The sequence below is a fragment of the Artibeus jamaicensis genome, unplaced genomic scaffold (assembly GCF_021234435.1).
Source record: "Artibeus jamaicensis isolate MK-2021 breed Jamaican fruit bat unplaced genomic scaffold, CSHL_Jam_final contig_76, whole genome shotgun sequence".
In the NCBI taxonomy this organism is placed as follows: Eukaryota; Metazoa; Chordata; class Mammalia; order Chiroptera; family Phyllostomidae; genus Artibeus; species Artibeus jamaicensis.
This window is the reverse complement of record NW_026521954.1, coordinates 20,625,394-20,643,923: the sequence shown is the minus strand read 5'-3', so window position 1 is coordinate 20,643,923 and position 18,530 is coordinate 20,625,394. Positions and strand designations below refer to the sequence as shown.

The window sequence follows — 18,530 nt, the reverse complement described above, 5'->3', positions numbered from 1 at the left end:
AAGGAGAGAGCTTACAGTTACATGCATAATATACTAATATAATATAACATAATGTAATATATAGGTATCATATATAAACATACACAAATGTAATGTATAGATATAACTACAGAGTGCCATAAATACCATGGAGGGAGGATTATAAAGTGCTTAGGAAGGTAGGAATTGGGGAGAAGGGGGTACCCAATTTACCTGTGGAGTAAAGAAAGCTGAGACCTGAAACCTTAAGCAGCACAAGGATGAAAAAATATTAGGGAGAAAGTGTCAACTGGACAGAGTTTCTCGCTTGAGGAACTGAAAGCAGACTAGTTCTGGCGTAGCTCCCTTAGAGGAGCCTGGTGCTGATTGGGTGCAGCACTGCCCAGCCTGCCCTGTGGAGCGGGTGCCGTCCTTTGTCTGGATGGTGAACCCTGGCACACTGCTTTATGCGTTCCTTGGTCTGAGTGGCGCTGACCAGTCTGTTTTGCTTATTCTGCAGGGGTTTCTCACCATTAAATCCCATTTTCTAATGACCGTTTTGATTCTTGGCAAATACTTTCCCTTTCAAAGAAACAAATGGTTAAAATAAATCATGCTTTGTCAAGTCAGTTTTGTGATTCTGCCATATTGTTTTGCATACCTATATTAAATAATCTGAGATCCTTTTATGTATGTGTGGGTCAATTCATTCTATTTTAAACAAAAGAACAACATGGTGATTATTGTTAAGCTCTTTTTTCTCCCTGCCTCAGCAATTTGCAAAAAGATCTTACTGTGTAAGCATTTTTACCAAAAATTGCTTACCCCCTGGCCCAAAGTATAAGGGCAAACAAAAAAAATTTAATTTCAGCTCATAAATGTTGATGTGAACATTGTAGGAAGAAATGCAGTTTATATAACAGTTGTTGGGGAGGATCTGTCTCAGCAAGTCACAATGCCATTACCAGTGTTCCCTGAACAATTCAAGGGAATTCAGGAAAGGGATTTCTGAGTATGATTTTATGCCAACAAATGTTTAGAAGTGGATGCCTTCAAAAAGTTTTTAATTGATTATGCATTTTTGTATATCCAGGTTCGTTTTTATTACTTCACTGCTAAACTCCTCTATTTTCTAAGGCTTCTGAAGTCAGAAGATCTATTTGTTTTGTTTTGTTTTGTTTTTTAACAAAAATAACCTCTGAGAAAATAAGTAATTATTTTTGTAAGGTGCCAAGTTGTTGTGGTAGTGCCTCTTCTCTCCTACTTTTCTTTTTCCTCTTATTCTCTTCACCTGAACATAACATAAAATTGAAGTGCAAATCCCTAAAATAACCTGCATGAATTTCTGAAAGTCTGATGTGAGAACTTACATTTTTAGATCTACAAATTCTATAGGAGGACAGAGGTTCTCAAATTCTGAGAGCATGCTTATCATGCAGGTTTCAGGGTCCCCTTCCTAGAGCTTGTGCATTGTATGTTGTTGGAGAAACTCTGGTACAGGAGAACAAAATCAAAGAGATCCGTGAAAAAAAGGTAACAATTATAGCACATTCGTTTAAATATGGCGAAGTGCAGACTAAAACTCAAACAAGTCATGGACATTCCAAAGCAGTGACAGCAGCACTTCTCCACACCCCCTTCTCTCTGACAGCAGGGACTGTGCTGCTCAGAAGTAATTGTACTCTTTAGTCTCCTGTGTGTCCCAGAGTCAGAACTTGCACAAGTACCCCCCAAGAAGTGTGGATGAACATCACGTGTATTAGAATAGCTACAAAAAAGATTAAGGAGCAATTGTGGTGTGCGTATAACATGATTTATTTTTAAAAGGAGTAGAATTTATATGTCATTTTCCCTTCAATTCATTGGTCTTCTTTCCCCTTTTTCCTGTAGACCACTGGCCTTTGATAAGAAGAAAAAAATCGTTATTAACTTTGGAATAAATTATATGAATGTAGAAGCCATATACATGGCTTTATTAACTGTATTCTAACTTTAATAAATGATCACTGTTGTGATTGTACCTGTTACCTTAATATTTTACTGTCTGACTTGTCAGAGTTTAGTTTATCTTAAGAAAAGTACAATTTTTAAGAGTTTAACTTCTGTTACTGGTGAGAATATCTGGAGAGTGAAAAGGTTATTGTGAAAATATGGTTGGAAAAGTTCTGGTTTTAGAAAACTTATTTAAAATATGGTATCCTGGATAGTGACTTTTAAGTTTTACTTTTATTTATTTTTAAGTAATTGTCTTAATGATATTAAATTTGAGAACATAGTTAGAGTTACAACAGGCTGCAGTTTTCAAAAAAACTGAAACAGGCAGAAATCACAATAGATTTTCTTCAACTCTTACTTATTTAGAGTTCTAACTTACTTAAGTTAGAACTTAAATGTGTTTATTAAAACCCTATTATTTGCCACAAAGCATTTTTCTTAGGACCGTAAATATGGGCTTATAACTTACTCATTTTTTTTCTATAGATGTCTGCAATTTACACCTCTCCTTGGCCCACCTCCACCCCCTGGCTTATAACTTATTTTTAAATTGAAAATAAAACAATGCAAGTAATATATTTATATAGACCTTGAAGTGATAAAGACAAGTACATGGGATAATTTAGGCCTATGAATTTTAGCTGTTTATAGTATTTGAAGAGTATCTGAGAATGTCTAATGAAGATTTTGTTCCTCAAGAATATAGGACTTTATCTTTTTAATTTAAAAAAAGTTTGTTTTAAAATATTTTATTTATTTATTTTTAGAGAGAGGGTAAGGGAAGGGAAAAAGAGAGGGAGAGAAACATCCATGTGTGATTGCCTCTCGCACACCCCCTACTGGGGACCTGGCCTGCAACCCAGGCATGTGCCCTGACTGGGAATCAGACCAGCGATCCTTCGGTTCACAGGCGGATGGATGCTCAATCCATTGAACCACACCAGCCAGGGCAAAAAAAAAGATGTTTGTTTTCTTATTACAAAAAGTAGTATGTATTCATTAAGTGAAATTTGAAAAAAGTAGAAGAAAAGTGTTTAAATTTTCTACATTTTAAGTATTATTTGTTAACTGTCTATTAATTGTCCCCTAGCACTTTCCCTGATTTGTCCTCTCACAATGCTTAGGACCATTCTTTTGTTTAAATTAGGTAGTATGTTACTGTGATAATGCTGATACCTTAGTAATATTCATAAATAAACCATGTATCCTTTATCCTGTAAGACATATTTTTATCCAGCGTGCAGCAAAAATGTTTAAAACATGCAACACATGACTGTTTAGTCAGGGGCAATGACCTCTTTCCCTTAGACTGTCAAATTAAGAAATTACAACAACAGCCAATACAACAATAACCATTCTGTTGTGAATGAATCAAAATTATACCTATTTTTTGTTGGATCAGCAAAAATATATTTTTGGGTGTACCGCAGAATTTTTGTAATTTGTGTGCACCACGAAATGAGAAATGTTGAAAATCACTGCTATAACATATTTTTTTCTTATAACTGTTTTTCCTAGAATTACGGTCTCTTGTTATTTGTCACTAATTCACCCCAAAATTTATTAACAGAACTCTAAAGATTCTCTCTAAACATGTAAAACCATCAAGTAATTAATCTAGATTGATTTTTTGCTGCCATCTGAGGCATACTTTTTGTAACCCTACATAACTGTCATTTTGGGACTTCCCTATTCCTGGGAATACTTTTTTCTTGTAGAATCCATTTCCTGAATCTCTATTCTTTCTTAATGATTTAGGTCTTTGTTTTATTGGACCTGTTTTACTGTACCTTCCTTCAGATGGGACATGAATTTTGACCCTACATCAATGAAAACATCTTTATTCTACCTAAGATGATAGATTGGTGTGGAATGATACATTAGTAATTTATACTATTGAAAGCATTGCTTCATTATACCCAGGGTTACTATAATACCATCTGAACCCTGTTCACTTGGATGACTGATTGCTTGTTTTGTGTTTTTGAAATTTTTGCTTTTCTTTCTAGAAGCTTTTGGGATATTTTCATGCCTGTGGTTCTGAAATTTTATATACGAAATATATATGGGTCTTTCAGTGTGTGTGCAGTGGTGGTGGCGGGGGGGGGGGGGGTGCTCTGCCTGCCAGTCTTCCTCCTCCTTCCATTTCTGTGTTTTGTTTCCTCTGCTGCACATTCTGTGGTCCCTTTGAATTCAGACATTCATTTCCTTCAGTTCTTGGACATTTTGGTATTTCTGTGATAACTTCTTTCCTTCTGTTTTTTGTATTACCTCTTTCTGGAATTCCTGTTCTTCACCTATTAAGCTTCCTATTCTCAACATCAGCTTTCTATTTTTTATTTTCTATTGCTGTATCTTTTATTGTTTGCTTTTGGAGCAAATTCCTCATGTCTTATTTATCAACCCTCCTATCCATATTTTTTGTGTAAAAATTTTTTCTCTGAAGAACTTTCAAGATTCTCATTTAAAAAATTCTCAGGACTTTTCCTATTATTATTATTTGATCTTATTTCACTGGAGTGTCTGTTTTTAAACACTGTATTGTAGTATTGAAGATTATTTTTCTAATTCCTTGTATTGTTTATGCTTCTAAGTTTCTCTTTTGTACTTGTTTGTTTTTTGCTCATGCTGGAGGCTTTCATCAAATATCTTATGGTCTTTTGCTATCCATTATTTAAAGAAAAGACAAAAATGGTGATTGGAAGCTCACTGTATGCAGTTGGGGTTGACTAGTAACATTGCTGTAAGCGGGTCAAATGGAACTCTCACATGTCTGCATCTCTTGTTCTTTTCTTTTGATCTGGGAACTGGACCTGGATGTGTTTTCCATTCTGCCTGTGAGCTGTAGTCCTAGCTGCTAGCACTCTTAGAGGGGCCAGGAAGAGGCTGTCTGTGTCCCTGATTCATGTACAAACTAACAAGCAGTCACGGGCCTTCCTGTTTTCAGTTCCACCCCACATCTACACTCTTTGATAACCAGAGCCCCTTATTTCTGAACCTCTCCAGGTATCTGCTGCAGTAAATGACTTGTTTCTTAATAGCCTTCCCCTTGCACACACCAGTTTAGGTTTCAGTGTTTTCAGTGATTTCTGGTCTACAAAGTCAGTTACCACTCAAATGTACATGTTCATAGCCTCAAAAAAAATGTGTTGACATGTCTCTTCTGTGATTCTATTCAGTTCTTTCTGTCCTGATGGGGTTATGCCTCCTTAAAATTCCTGCATCGTCATTTTAGGAGTTTCAAAGTGCAACAGTGATGAACACATGTATTTAATCCTCTGCTTCCAATTAGATGTTTCTCTAGTCTAATCCATAGCCTGCTTATCTCCTTAGTGAAGCTTCCCTAAAACTCTTGGTCAGCAGTAGATTACTTTGTTTAAAGAATCATATAGTCCTTTTTAATCAGAGCATCTTTCTTATGTTTTTTGGACTCAGTAGTTTGGATTTGTGTTCAATGTTGTATACATCTTTCATGGTATATTATGTCATGGGGCCAGTGACAGCTTCTCCTTTGGCTTTATCTTGATCACCATCTGTCAAAGTGTCAAGCAAATAGGAGAGGCTTACTATATTACTGGTTAAATGATTAAACAGTTTCCACAATTATTCATATTTTTCAATAATTATTTAGAACCTTTAAAAATTATTTACATGCATGTAAAATAGTTTGTATAACCATTCTCCTACAGTTGGACATTTAGACATTTAAAATTTTTAAATAAAATTTAGTGAAGTTTTTTGCTTTTGTCTTCATAAAGTAGCCTTAATACAAGTGTTTTTGAATCTCTAGGCATATATTGCCAACTTATTTTTGTTTTATGCCAATTTATACTGCCACTGGCAAATTTGATTGACTATTTGTTGTTAATATGATTTTCATTTAAAACCCTTTTACAATGTAAAATTTTGCAACCATTGTTTCAACTTTATTTTACTAATAATTGAATATATGTTAATTAGTACCATTTTTGTTGTAATACATTATCTTACCAGATGATTAATGACTTCAGTTTGGCCTTTTGTTATTGACTTTATTTTGTTACTATATTTTACATGCAGCAAACTTTTGATATTCTTTGTTCCTTGATGTTTCTTAATATTTTTCTACTGTAGATTAGATAGAAGTTTTAAAAGTTGTAAATAATTATTCAGTGAAAAATTATGATGGGATCCTGATTAAGAGTGAGTTAACTAGGTTAATTTTCCTGGAAACTAAAGTAGATGTATTAGATGTATTAGGCTTTTATTAGATGTAGGTAAGGCATGATTCTGTTATTCTCTTGAGATATCTGATACTTTGGATCTAAGGGTCTTTTCTACATTTGTATGATCTTATTCTTAGGCTTTTATGAGGCATGCATTGAGATTTGGGAGTGAGGTCAGGAATGACTGTCCTGCCCCTTGGATCTGAGCAAAGATTGGAGTTTTCAAGGTTGGTAATGACCACATTCTAAGTGGATTTTACCAGACTTTCTGTAAACTGTTTTTTTTTTCTAATTGAGTTTGGAAATGAAGGTGAAGTGTAGACTATTAAAAAATATTAGAAAATTCTCCCCAACCAGTGGAAGCAATGCATTATTTAAAGCACACAAGAAGGAAATAATAGATCTTTTCATTTAAGACTGTGTATATATGTGTGTTATATATATGTAAAGCATACATAATATATATAACATATCATACATACCATCAATTGAGCACTTTGTGTGTGTGTGTGTGTGTATGTGTATCACACACACGTATATATGCCGGGCACTGTTCTGAGGACTCTCCATATATGTATTAATTTATTTAACTCTCACAACTAAAAGGTAGATATTTACTCTTAATTTACAGTTAGGTGTCTGTGCAGCTTATTAATAATAATTGCTCAGTTTCAGTGCTCATAAGCGGTGAAATTTAGTAGCTGTTGAGTTTGAAGTTTTAACCACTGTAACCATAAAGAAATATGTAACCATATTTTAGTTTTTAAGAAATATGCTATAATTCTAACTCAATCTCTTTGATTCTAAATGGCACTTTGACACAGCAGTGTGGTAGTTACCACAGAGAAGGGAGGTAGGGAGTATTAAAGGGTGAAGGAGTCAGTATGTGATGTCAGAGGATGATTTGACCGTGGGTACACAGTGAAGTATACCAGTGATAGATCATACAACTGTGCACTTGAAACTTGTATAATCTTACCCGATACATGGATTTTTAAAAGGAGTTAGAAGAATGTGTGGCATCATTCTCTAGCATTTTCTCATCACTAGTGAGGAATGGGTTGGCATCATTAACTATGAATATCATGGCTTTAGAGATAATTTTTTGTTCATATTCATTTAAGAAAAGGAAATAGTCATGGAGGAGAAAATTTATCTTGGCAAAGAATAAAGAGCAGGATCTGTTTTTAATAGGTACCTGTCTTTTGAACTTTTCACACATGATATGCCTTTTAACTCCCTTCAGGGCCAAGAAGTCAAAAGACTATTAGCAATGAAAGTATCTTGTTATCTGTGTCTTGGGATAAATAAAGTGAACAGTGAATCTGTTACAGGGCAGTTATGTGGCATATGAAAATTGAGAGGGTTTTTTTGGTTTTTGTTTGTTTTATTTTTGTTTTTGTTTTGCGGGGGTGCGGAATGGAGCAAGGCTTAAGGTTTTGTTCAGTTTACTTTTCCTTGAAAGTCTTACCTGAATCCCTGGAGTTGGTTAAATACACCTTTGTGTTTATTTATACACACACACTCATACACATATATCATACAGTACATAATTCTTTTCACACTTGGCAGATTTCATTGAAATTGTATATTTGTGTCTGTCTTCACTACCATATCATAAGCAGAGACTGTATCTTACTCATATTTGTATTCTCAGCCTCCTAACACTATCAGGATGCAAGTCCTAATGAATTGTTACACTGAGCAGCAACACAGATTGCCCCTTTCAAAGTTTTGATTTTCTTCATGGCCTTAAGTTCTTCACATTTGCTCATCTGCTACGAGATATTTAGAAAGAGTATCATTTCCAAAATAAGCTGTGTATTGCTCCGTGCTATTAAAAGCCTGTTTAGGAAAGCTCTGCTTCCTAACTCTCTGTGTCTTGTACTTTCTGTACATATGAAGGTATCACAACAGTAGATGTGTTTCTGTGTGTTAGAGTATGGCAACTTTATTGAAGAGATCATTTAGTTAACGAAAGCCATGCTACATGACATTGAGGAGTGATAGGAAGTGGTAAGTTGTCCTTTGAAGGACAGTAACATTTATTTTGTTTATGTTGGGTCTGAAAACACAATGTGCTATATAGTAAAATTAGAGCTCTGATGAAGTGTGTGTGTATGTCTAGGTATATTTTTATATCTGTATATCTATTTACTAATATGTATTTAATGTCAAAATTGGATTATCTTTGCCTCTCTTACATTGCTAGATAATCACATTTTTTAACTTCATAATTAAACCAGAAGCCAAAGGTGATCTGTCTTATGTGGAATATTTGGATAGAATAAAGGACCCTAGAAATGCAGAGTACTTGCAGAAGTGGTAAAGATATTGCAGTTAGTCTGTGCTCCTTACTAATCATGTCAAATCCATTCAGATATTTATTGGTCACCCTTCTGGTGACAATACATTATTCGCTATTATGTCTTTTTAAAGGGACTGTGCTGAAAGTTGCTAAAATGCAATCTCACAGACATTTAATTTTTAGCAGATTTCTAAATGGATTTTAATGTGCCTTTCAAATAGTCTATCAGAGATTTAGGCATTAGAGAAAAGTCCCATATTTCAGTGACTAAAAGCAGTGCTCATTCTTGCTGTTGGCATATGTAGTAACACTGCTGTCCCTGCTGCATTTAGTCAGTGCAACACTCCTAAATGCAGATGGCGCAGAGGAAATACTGTGCTACCATACTCTTAAGCTTTAATATTTTCCTTTCTTATATTTTTGTTTTTATATCATTTGTGAACTTTGAGCAAGTTATATTATTGTAATAGTATATTCAAGATGTTTTCATTAAGCTTCTTTACAACTATATAAAATAATAATTAAATGGCAAGTTGTCATGAATTTGTACTGCTTATTTGTTATTTTAATGTTTGGTTGTTTTTTTTTTATTTAGGAATAGAAATTACTTTCCTTCAAATTCTATTTTTGGAGAAAGAAAATTTCAAACATTATAACATTAAGAAAGTCACACATTCTCTATTAGGTTTGAAAGACTAGGATACCCGCATTGTTTTTTCATTTCAAAAACAAATATTCTTTATTCTATAGGGAATGTTCCCAAATCTCACTGTGCTCTTAGGGTCTAGGAACCGTTAACTGTTTTTTTTTTTTTTACTTTCAAAGATAATTTTAGTTTATATATTTTAAGTTAAACGTTACCTTTTTAGTTCTTAAGAAATATGCTATGCTCAGTAATTTCCTTCTTAAGCACCTTTTCTCTTTTCAATTTGCAAATAGATCAGTAACCTTCAAACTTTTGTTTCCTGTATTTTTAAAGGTCGATTGAGCTATCCACATCCAGGAACTGACAATCTGTTGATGTTAAATGGTAAGTTTATAAAAACATTCTTATTTTTCCAATTGGTTTACATAAAAATAATTGAATACCTTTCTCTAAACCTTCTCTTATACATTCATTCGTCATTTTCTGAGTACAAAAATAAAGCTGCAACTCTTCCTGAACAGAAAGCAAAATTGGGAATTTGAGTGTATTCTGGCTGAAAAAGTAGTCATGGAAGTGTATTTGTGATAGTATGATTTAATTCAATGACCACAGACTTTGCAGGCAGTCCTGAGTTTGAATATTGGCTTTCCAGTTTATGGCTGTGACCTTGATCAAGTAACTTTTGTGAGCTGTATTTTGTTTTCTATCTGTGAAATAGGAATAAAATCTCAAGGTTTATTAGGAGAATTAAATGAGATATTTGCAAAGTGCCTAGAATTTGTTATTATTTAATTTAGCACTTGTGTTAAGGAGGAAACTGGTGATTCTGTAAATATAATGGTCACGCTAACTTAATTTACTCTTAACTAGAAAATTTGTAATGCGAAGCTCACTAAAGTTAGAAAAAGAATGAATAAACATCCATTAAAGTTTGTTCTCTTTCTATTGGACAAACATTGTATTCAGAGAGTTCCAGGACTTGACACCTCCATGCCTGGGAGTAGACCTGGAGGATCAAAGTGTCCTTCACACAGGCGTTTTTAAATCAAAGGGTGGCTGATGAGGAGGAAGTAGGAAGAAGTGATGACAGAGATACTTTAAAATACATAATTATTAGAATAGCTTGACTCTTCTGTTTCAACTAAAGCTTTGTTGGAAAAAGAAAGCAATGAAGTTGGGGGGCAAACTGAAAAAAAAGGCCAGTGTAAAGCTGCTAGACCATGTGAACTAATATTAAGTAGAGACTATAAAGTAACAGAAAGATGGGAATAAGCTCCTGACCACCTGGGAGATTGTCAAGATGGATAGGATTTTGGAATGAGAAAATAATTGAAGCATTAGGTAAGGTGACTTACTCATTCAGTATTTGACCATTGTGTATTGATTTGTCCACCACATGCCTGCCTAGTATAAACACCAGGTTATCTATTACAGAAGATCTTTGAGTATAGTCACAGGTAGAATTGTCAAGGTCCTAGTATTGGTGCTAGACCATGCTCTCTAGGCTGAAGCCATGTCCATGCTAGACCTCACAGTCTGGTAGGCCAGGTGCATGAATTCAGTGAATCACAGTGTTTACATAGACTTTGACCAGAAAGCTACTAGAAGTTACATTCCAGGATTCTATTCAACTGTTTTCCTACCACAAAATTAAAAACAATGTATTTTTTGAGTAGCTGGTCTCTGACCTCTGAATCTATGGCTGAAAATTATATTGTTTAAAGTGAGTTTGAAAAAGTGAAAATGATTGTAATTTTTCTTATTGTCATGGCTTGAATTATAAAATAATGATAGGTTTAGGTTATAATAAATTATCTATTGATCCTTACTTTAAATACTTTTCTTTTGATAGAGATCGCTTCTGTTTTAACTTCTAAAAAGTAGCAATTCAGTTGAAAATTTTGAATTTACAAATGTTTCACATGTTGTGTTAAAATTTATCCAAAGGAAAAAATCCATCTGAGATAATCTCTTAGATCATTCACAGATATTCTTGGATTGTTAAATGTATAACAAACTAGGAAAATTTAGAAGTATATTATGATCACATTAGAATATGTCAGTTATGTGTAAGCAAAGAACTTAGTTGCCAAACTAATACTTTTTTACAGCTTACAATTCTGGTAACACTAAACATAACTAAACTAGTTGATTTCATCAGTTGCTTAAACCCATTGTAAGTAATCTAGATATTAGATTGAAAATGTTTCATAGTCTGACACTTTAGGGCCACAATACATACTCAGTCCAGTAAGCCATCCTGGAGGTTCTGAACTTGTTCTGGTAAGGGACTGGGGAGATAAAAATTCACAGAACTAGGACATTAAAATATGTTTAGGTCAGTAGACACAATTGGATCCAAAGAGAAAACATTTTTTTTTTGGTCATTTGAGATTACTGGTTAAGAGGGGAAGCAAGAATCAGAAAATTGAGTGTATTTATAGGATAATGTTAAAGTATTTGAATATTAAAGATTTGAATATCAAAGATTTGAAGTATTTGAATATTAAAGATTTAAATATTTTGTAGACATTAAAATTTATGGAAAAGAGAAGTAGGCAAAGGGCACTAAAAAGTAAGGGGGAAATTGTTTTGAACTACTTTTTCACTGCCTCTAATTCAACTATGGTCTTAATATATTATCTCCCTGAGAAATGTAGAAATTAAGTGATACTAATAACAAGCCTCTCTACTTATAGTAAGTTATTATTAAATATGATCAACTGATTAAGAAATTGTAGCATTTTCGTACATAGACCTGCTTCTTATACTTTTAGTTATCACAGATTTAACTCACTATTAGGCAATTGATTAAATAAAGTTGTATTATTTAACAAATAAGCATAGCTAATATTGCTGACTTTGAAAATTAGTATGTGATAATACACTACTAGTATTGGTTTGTGGTGATTTAACAACAGTTTAGAGGGGTTGATATCACAAACTCTGAAGTCAGATTCTGAGTTTAGACTTGGGTTTGCTCTTTATAGCTGTGTGACCTTGGGCAGCTTACCTAACTTCACTTTGACTCAGCTTTTTGCCTAAGAGGGAGCCTGCTGCCTGCCCTAGGGAGATTGTTGTAATAAGTGAATGCATTCATTCATGGCTAGTATGTATCTGGAACAGTTCCTGGAAGTAAAAGTTAGTGTGGCAGAGGGTGACGATGAACAGTGACAAAAATCACTTTGAAAGAGTAAAAATCATATCCTTTGAATAGATAAAGGAGTTGGGTCTGTTTACTTTGGATTATATAAAATTAGAGAAAACATAACTGGTATTTTCAACTTTGTGAAGGGTGTTACATACAGTGAACAAAGAAGGTTTGTTTTATATTATTGCAGAAAGCCAAACCAGAACCATGTAGAAGAAGCTACGTAGGGACAAATTTGGTGTCAGTAAAAGCAAAATGACAATCTTAGGCAGTCTCCTAAGTATGGTACGCTTACCCCTGTGTTACCCAAAATAACTTGATGGTACACAAAGACACATCAAAATAAATGCATGGCTATTACAATCCGAGGTCATTCTATAGAAAATACAGTATAGAAACCTGTGATGTCGTCACCATGGTACTAAACTTGTGTTCATTTAATTAAAAAATAATATGTAAATAGTATAATTGTTAATACAAATAGGCATATTGTAAAGGTTTTATGATCCTATCTTCCTAGTTAATTAGCATTATGGTTAAACTTTAAAATATTTCTTTAAGTAAGGGGTAAATAGGGTAAGGACTAAAGGCCAGGAAGTGGATCAAATTAGGTAAAACAATGAAGTACTTCTGGCAAATGTCTCATGAAGTTGGTATATAGATTTTTTTAATGTTATAAGAAATGCCAAAAAATATAACTGCAAGCAGCTCCTACTTCTGAATAGACCATGTCCCTGAAATCAAGTGGAAATCAATGGAGACTGCCATTATTGAGTAATTCAAATATAGATGAGTCCAACTTGAACATCCTGGGGTATCGTTTTAGGCAAGTCACATTATTTAAGAATGAGTAAATTGTCTAAAAGTCAAAAGTTAATTACTGTCTGAAGATAAAATGACAGTTTGAATGTTTATATTTCTGTAAGTGTATAAATCTTACAGTTTTTATTTTCAATAGTAAAAATATTACAAAACAAAACAGAAATACTCTTGTTTTCCAGAGTACTGTGTAAAAGTACGAAAAGCTGTATCATTTAAGTATCCATTTCTATTTGGATTATATTTCCCCCTTTACCCCTTTCTCAAGGAAAATAGTAATTTTGTTAGTACATATGGTTTTCAAAAGGAGAATAGATAGAGCAGAAGTATGGGAGGATGGTATTAGCAACCTAGTTTAAAATTTCAGTTTGCAGTTATTAACCACATACAGCCATGCTGGTAATCAAGAGCTTGGTGTGCTTTTGGAAGGAAAGAAGTTCTGTATATCTTTCAATTAAGAAAATTTATTCAGAAATGAAATTCTATTTCTGAAGGCAAAAACTCTAAATACACTATATTAAGACACGAACATAGGAAACTTGAGTATGCAGTCAGTTCTTTTTTTATGCTGATGGAAGTGAGTGGAGTAGACAGATTTATTTTGGATCTTGAAAAGGATTATGAAGGGAGTTGGGGGCGGGAGGGATGGCATATTTCTCTCCTGGGTTTTGGCTCAAGCTTTTAGAGTAAGAAATAAAAATTTCTTTAGTTTCACACCAGGATAACTAACCTTTAAGTATTTCCAGCTGATTTGGTATGTTTATCTGTCACTTCCTCCAGCTGCAATAATTCAGGTACCACAGCTGAGTTAAGAGCCAGTACATTTGGGCAAAAAGACCCTAAAGAGAATGTTAGAAAATTTTTTGTAGCTCTGTGTTAGAACCTAATATTATGGGTAGCCCAGGACCAAATTGTAAAGCCACTTATATAGAAAAGATATTTAGCCATTTCTGACAGCTTCTTATTATTATATTTATTAAAGAAAAGATAGATATACACATGAATATATATAGTGCACATTTTAACATACATATGTGGACACACAAATATATATGTATTTACATATGTATGCTGAAGAGCCAATTCCTCCCTTTTGTATGAGGTACTTTTATAATGTTTTATTAAAAAATAAAATTTTATATTTAAAATTTTTAACACAAAAATTATTTACTTTTTTTCTAAATTATATTCTGAATGAGTTTGGAGGAGCATATTGTTTAAAGAAGACTTTTTAAAAACATAATGAATAGTAATTTAATGATTACTGATAAAGTTATAGCAGAACATATCCCAGAAATTCAAGTAGAAACATTTGTAGGAAAGTGAGTACACCCATTATTGTTTAGCGTGATGGCAGCAGATTGGTTATTTCCATGACAGGGAATAGGAAATGCTTCACATGGTTTAGCTCCATCTGCAGTCAGTTCTATTTTTGGTAATGGAGAAACTTGGAATCGGTGAGTTGTCCAAAATTAAGCAGAATAGCTCTTTACAGGATTCTAAAATTCCTCAGGTATGAGATGGAAAAATTTTCTAGATAATTTTGTTCAAGCCTAGGAGTGAGATGGGTATCTAAGATGCTGGAGTATATGTACTTATTTTCACTATTTTAGTGTTGAGTAGTCTTAGCTAAGAACATGAACACTAAGAACATAAACTGATTATGGTGTCATTAATTTTCTCAGGTTAAGAATTACATGCCACTTTATGACTTCATAATTCATAATTTGACTTCAAATTTGATGAGAATAGTTTATTTGCTTTATAAATGTTTGACCCTCTATAGCCATGAATGAGATGCCCCAAAGCAAATTTATACTGGATTAATATGATTAGACCACGCTAGGCACAAGGAGGAACCCAGCTCCTAAGATTGTGCTGTGAAGTACTTGGGGGTCTATTGATTATTTCCAGGCCCAATACAGCATTAAAGACTTAGGGGAATTCACTCTTTTATAGCCTGTTTTCGATAGCTTTATTAAAACTCATATTTTATTGGTCTGATTTTCCACATTTGATGTCCCATCTCTTTGAGACCCTGTTTCTTTAAGGCCTTTGTAAGTCTCGGAAGACCCAAAATTGTAAATGACACTTCCGACTCTACCCTCACCCTAAACTAATATATTGGTAGGCAAGCTCTATGTAAATTAAATCCAAAGAGTGGGACAAAAGTAGGTTTACAGTTGTTTATATGGAAATAGAAGAATAATTAATAAATAATAAAAGAATAAATTGAGTTTCATGTACTCAACTGTAAATGTACTTTTGCCCCCACCCTGTACACATGTGTTTGTACATATACACATACGTAATTATGTATATATAACTATATATCCACATATAAGCCATATATGTGCATACATATAGGCAAGCTGTATAGGTCAGGTTAATCTGTTGAGTTTTGAGATAATTATCACTCATGAACAGGTTAAGTCTGTTGTAAATTATACAGCTAAATAAAGACAGTAGAATGGCAGATTGGCAGATATGCAAATGAAATTATTTTCTGTAAAAGACTCTGACGTGAGCCTTATATTTTTTTGACTTCTTGAACAGTAAATGACTAAGGGAGCTGACTAGTCTGTTTATCCCCTTTTTTATTATAAAGGGGACTAATGCTATATTCTCAACTTGTAGACATACTTATTTACTATTAAACCCTTAGTATAAAATTTAAAATATATTTTTGAAAACTTCAAAGTAGATTATATTTAATGAGATGAAATGTTACGTTTTAGTCTTTAAGTTTCATGCTTTTAGGGAGACATTTCTGACAACTTTTAATATACATTTTTATTTGAGACTTATTGAGTATCAGTTTTCTCAGGCTTAAAACACTATGAACATGAGAAAAGATGTGAAATTTAACAATCATTTTTGGCTTACTACCTTGGTTTTATATGTTAATTCCAGGGTACAAGTACTCATTGGGTACTCAGATTTGGGGGGAGGAGTTATTTGAAAACAAGTTGTGAATTTTAGCAAATTGGTAGTTTCTTTATGAAAAATACATTGCAGTATCTTTTCTTCATAAGGAATTATATAAACTTGCTAGTAACAGATTACAATGCCTCACTGCTTTATACTTTACAGCATTCAACATACCTAGTATTCTATGATGATGCTAATAACACTTGCATCCAAGCCTCTATTACCCCAAAGGTAGACACATAAACACTTTAGATACCTGTTATAAAATGTACTAAAAGAATAGAAAGTGTTATTAGCTATAGTATTACCACTAATAATTTCTTCAACTAAGCAAGTCTGAATATGGATTGAACTCTTTACTGTGTCTTCTGGTACTTTTTCCATGCAGGGTTTGGTATAATGTGAGCTGGATGTAAATAACTGTTAGACTACATGTGCTATATCACATTATAATACATAGAAAATAAGGATTTAATTCAGGTTGTTCCCATTCATTGGAAAAATTATTTGTGATGCTTTTTAAGTGTAAAGTGTTACATATTCCTATTGTTACCTGATAAAACAAATCTTCATGAATTTTAACATGAATGAGAATAAATTGTATATTTCCTGTTAATTTCAGTTTTTATACAGTTCAGATGAGATATGTAATAAAGTGCTCTGTAAGTGGTAAAACACCATGCACATGTCATATATTGACATTATTATAGCTCTGAAAACAAAGTAGCACTAATTTCCAGATGCCCACATAGCTTTTCATGTCACAAATATTTGTATATGTGGGCTTATTTTTAGTTCTGACATTTTATGATTTGTCCTTTGTTTACATGCAGCAAGGAGTTATGGGAGAAGACGAGGTAATTCATTTCTGTTTGCTATAGTATAATTGTTTTTAATTGGGTTTTACTGATCAATGTTGTATTAATTATCACAGATTGCTTATGATATGTCTGAAAACTCACAGAATCGTGTTTTGATTTGAACACTTGTCAATGTTTTGAATCCTAAATCTCTTAACTTTTAAAGAACATTTCATACTAATATGGCTATTTAATAAAATTATCCTTTTTAAAAAAGTGCCCAGATTTTAACTATTTTTAAAGTTACTTTATACCTTTTAAAATAGAACTGTCATTTACAGTTTGCTTAAGAAACACTAGTGAAGGTGTGTTTAAATACTATGTTTAATAAATACTAGTGAAGGTGACATACAATATGATTTTTGTAATCTCTAAATCTATAACTGATTGTCTTATCTATGGTGTATAATTTATGTATCTAGTTTATTAGTTTTATGTTTGACCCAGTTGAAAATAACAAGTTAACACTGATATATAGAAATTATGTTGCTAATATTTCTGTTTTCTCAGAATGTAGTCCTTCCCCCCTCTACTAACACACACACACACACACACACTCACTCACTCACTCACTCACTCACTCACACACACTTTCTCTTTTCCTCACAGTAGTCTTGCCTTCAGGGTTCTTATTATCCTAAGAAAGAAGCTGGGACTGTGGGATTCTGGACTATTAAACTTTCCAGGAGAGCAGCTGACATCTTCTTTGGCTTAAACTTAGTCTCTTATTTTACGTGCAAAATTTAAGAGGTAGAAAGGTCAATGGTATGAGAAGAAGCAAAAGTAACTTTATACCACTAGATTGTTCTTAAATGAGTGATAATTGTGAAATTTATATAGTTGTTATAAGTGCCAAACTAAATGGGAAGTATTTCCATTAACCCCTGAAATCTCTCTTGAGCCATGGAGGATAGACAGTGATAATAGTGACTTTTTATAAATGTTAATACATTTGTGCTAGTGCTTCATTTTCTTTTTGTCTAGTCATGAGTGCATGTACTTTGAAAACAAACAAAAGCATTCACCACCACTGAAGACAGAAATTGGTCTTTTGTATTCTTAAGTAATATTTTTAGTTTTCTAAGTAAAAAAGCTATATAGAAAACTTAAAACTTTCTAAAGAGTGTTATTAACAACTGAAAAGAGAGAGGGAAAGTTAGGAATTTTAGGATCTGTTTTCAGATCTATGGACTATCTCATTTCACTGTGATGTTTTTTTTCTTTTTTTTTTTAAATTTATTTAATTATTGTTCAAGTACAGTTTTCTGTCTTTTACTCCCAGCCCAGCCCACCCCTCAGTGCTCCCCACCTCCTTCCCATTTCCACCCCCCTTAGTTGTTGTCCATGTGTCCTTTATACTAGTTCCTGTAAATCCTTCCCCCCTTTTTTCCCCTGAAATTCCCTCCCCTCTCCCCTCTGGTCACTATCCCCTTGTTCTCTATTTCAGTGTCTTTGTTTTTATTTCGCTTGCCTGTTTGTTTTGTTGTTTAGCTTCCTGTTAAAGGTGAGATTATATGGTATTTGTCTTTCAACACCTGGCGTATTTCACTCAGCATAATACTTTCCAGTTCATCCATGCTCTTGCAAAGGGTAGGAGCACTTTCTTTCTTTCTGCTGCATAGAATTCCGTTGTGTATATGTACCATAATTTTTGGAT

At 33.3% G+C, this 18,530-nt stretch overlaps 1 protein-coding gene across 10 annotated transcripts in view; it reads left to right on the top strand.

Annotated features, from left to right (window-relative positions):
- Positions 1–18,530, top strand: part of CPEB2 (cytoplasmic polyadenylation element binding protein 2) — a 60,936-nt gene that overhangs the window by 16,854 nt on the left and 25,552 nt on the right. For 6 of the 10 annotated variants that reach the window (XM_037127011.2, XM_037127007.2, XM_037127010.2 and 3 more), the window contains 2 exons: positions 9,446–9,496; positions 16,847–16,870. In XM_037127011.2, the coding sequence (XP_036982906.2) occupies positions 9,446–9,496; positions 16,847–16,870 (75 nt within the window). The remainder of the gene's footprint in view (positions 1–9,445; positions 9,497–16,846; positions 16,871–18,530) is intronic. The other 4 variants (XM_037127013.2, XM_037127009.2, XM_037127012.2 and 1 more) reach the window with 1 other exon arrangement.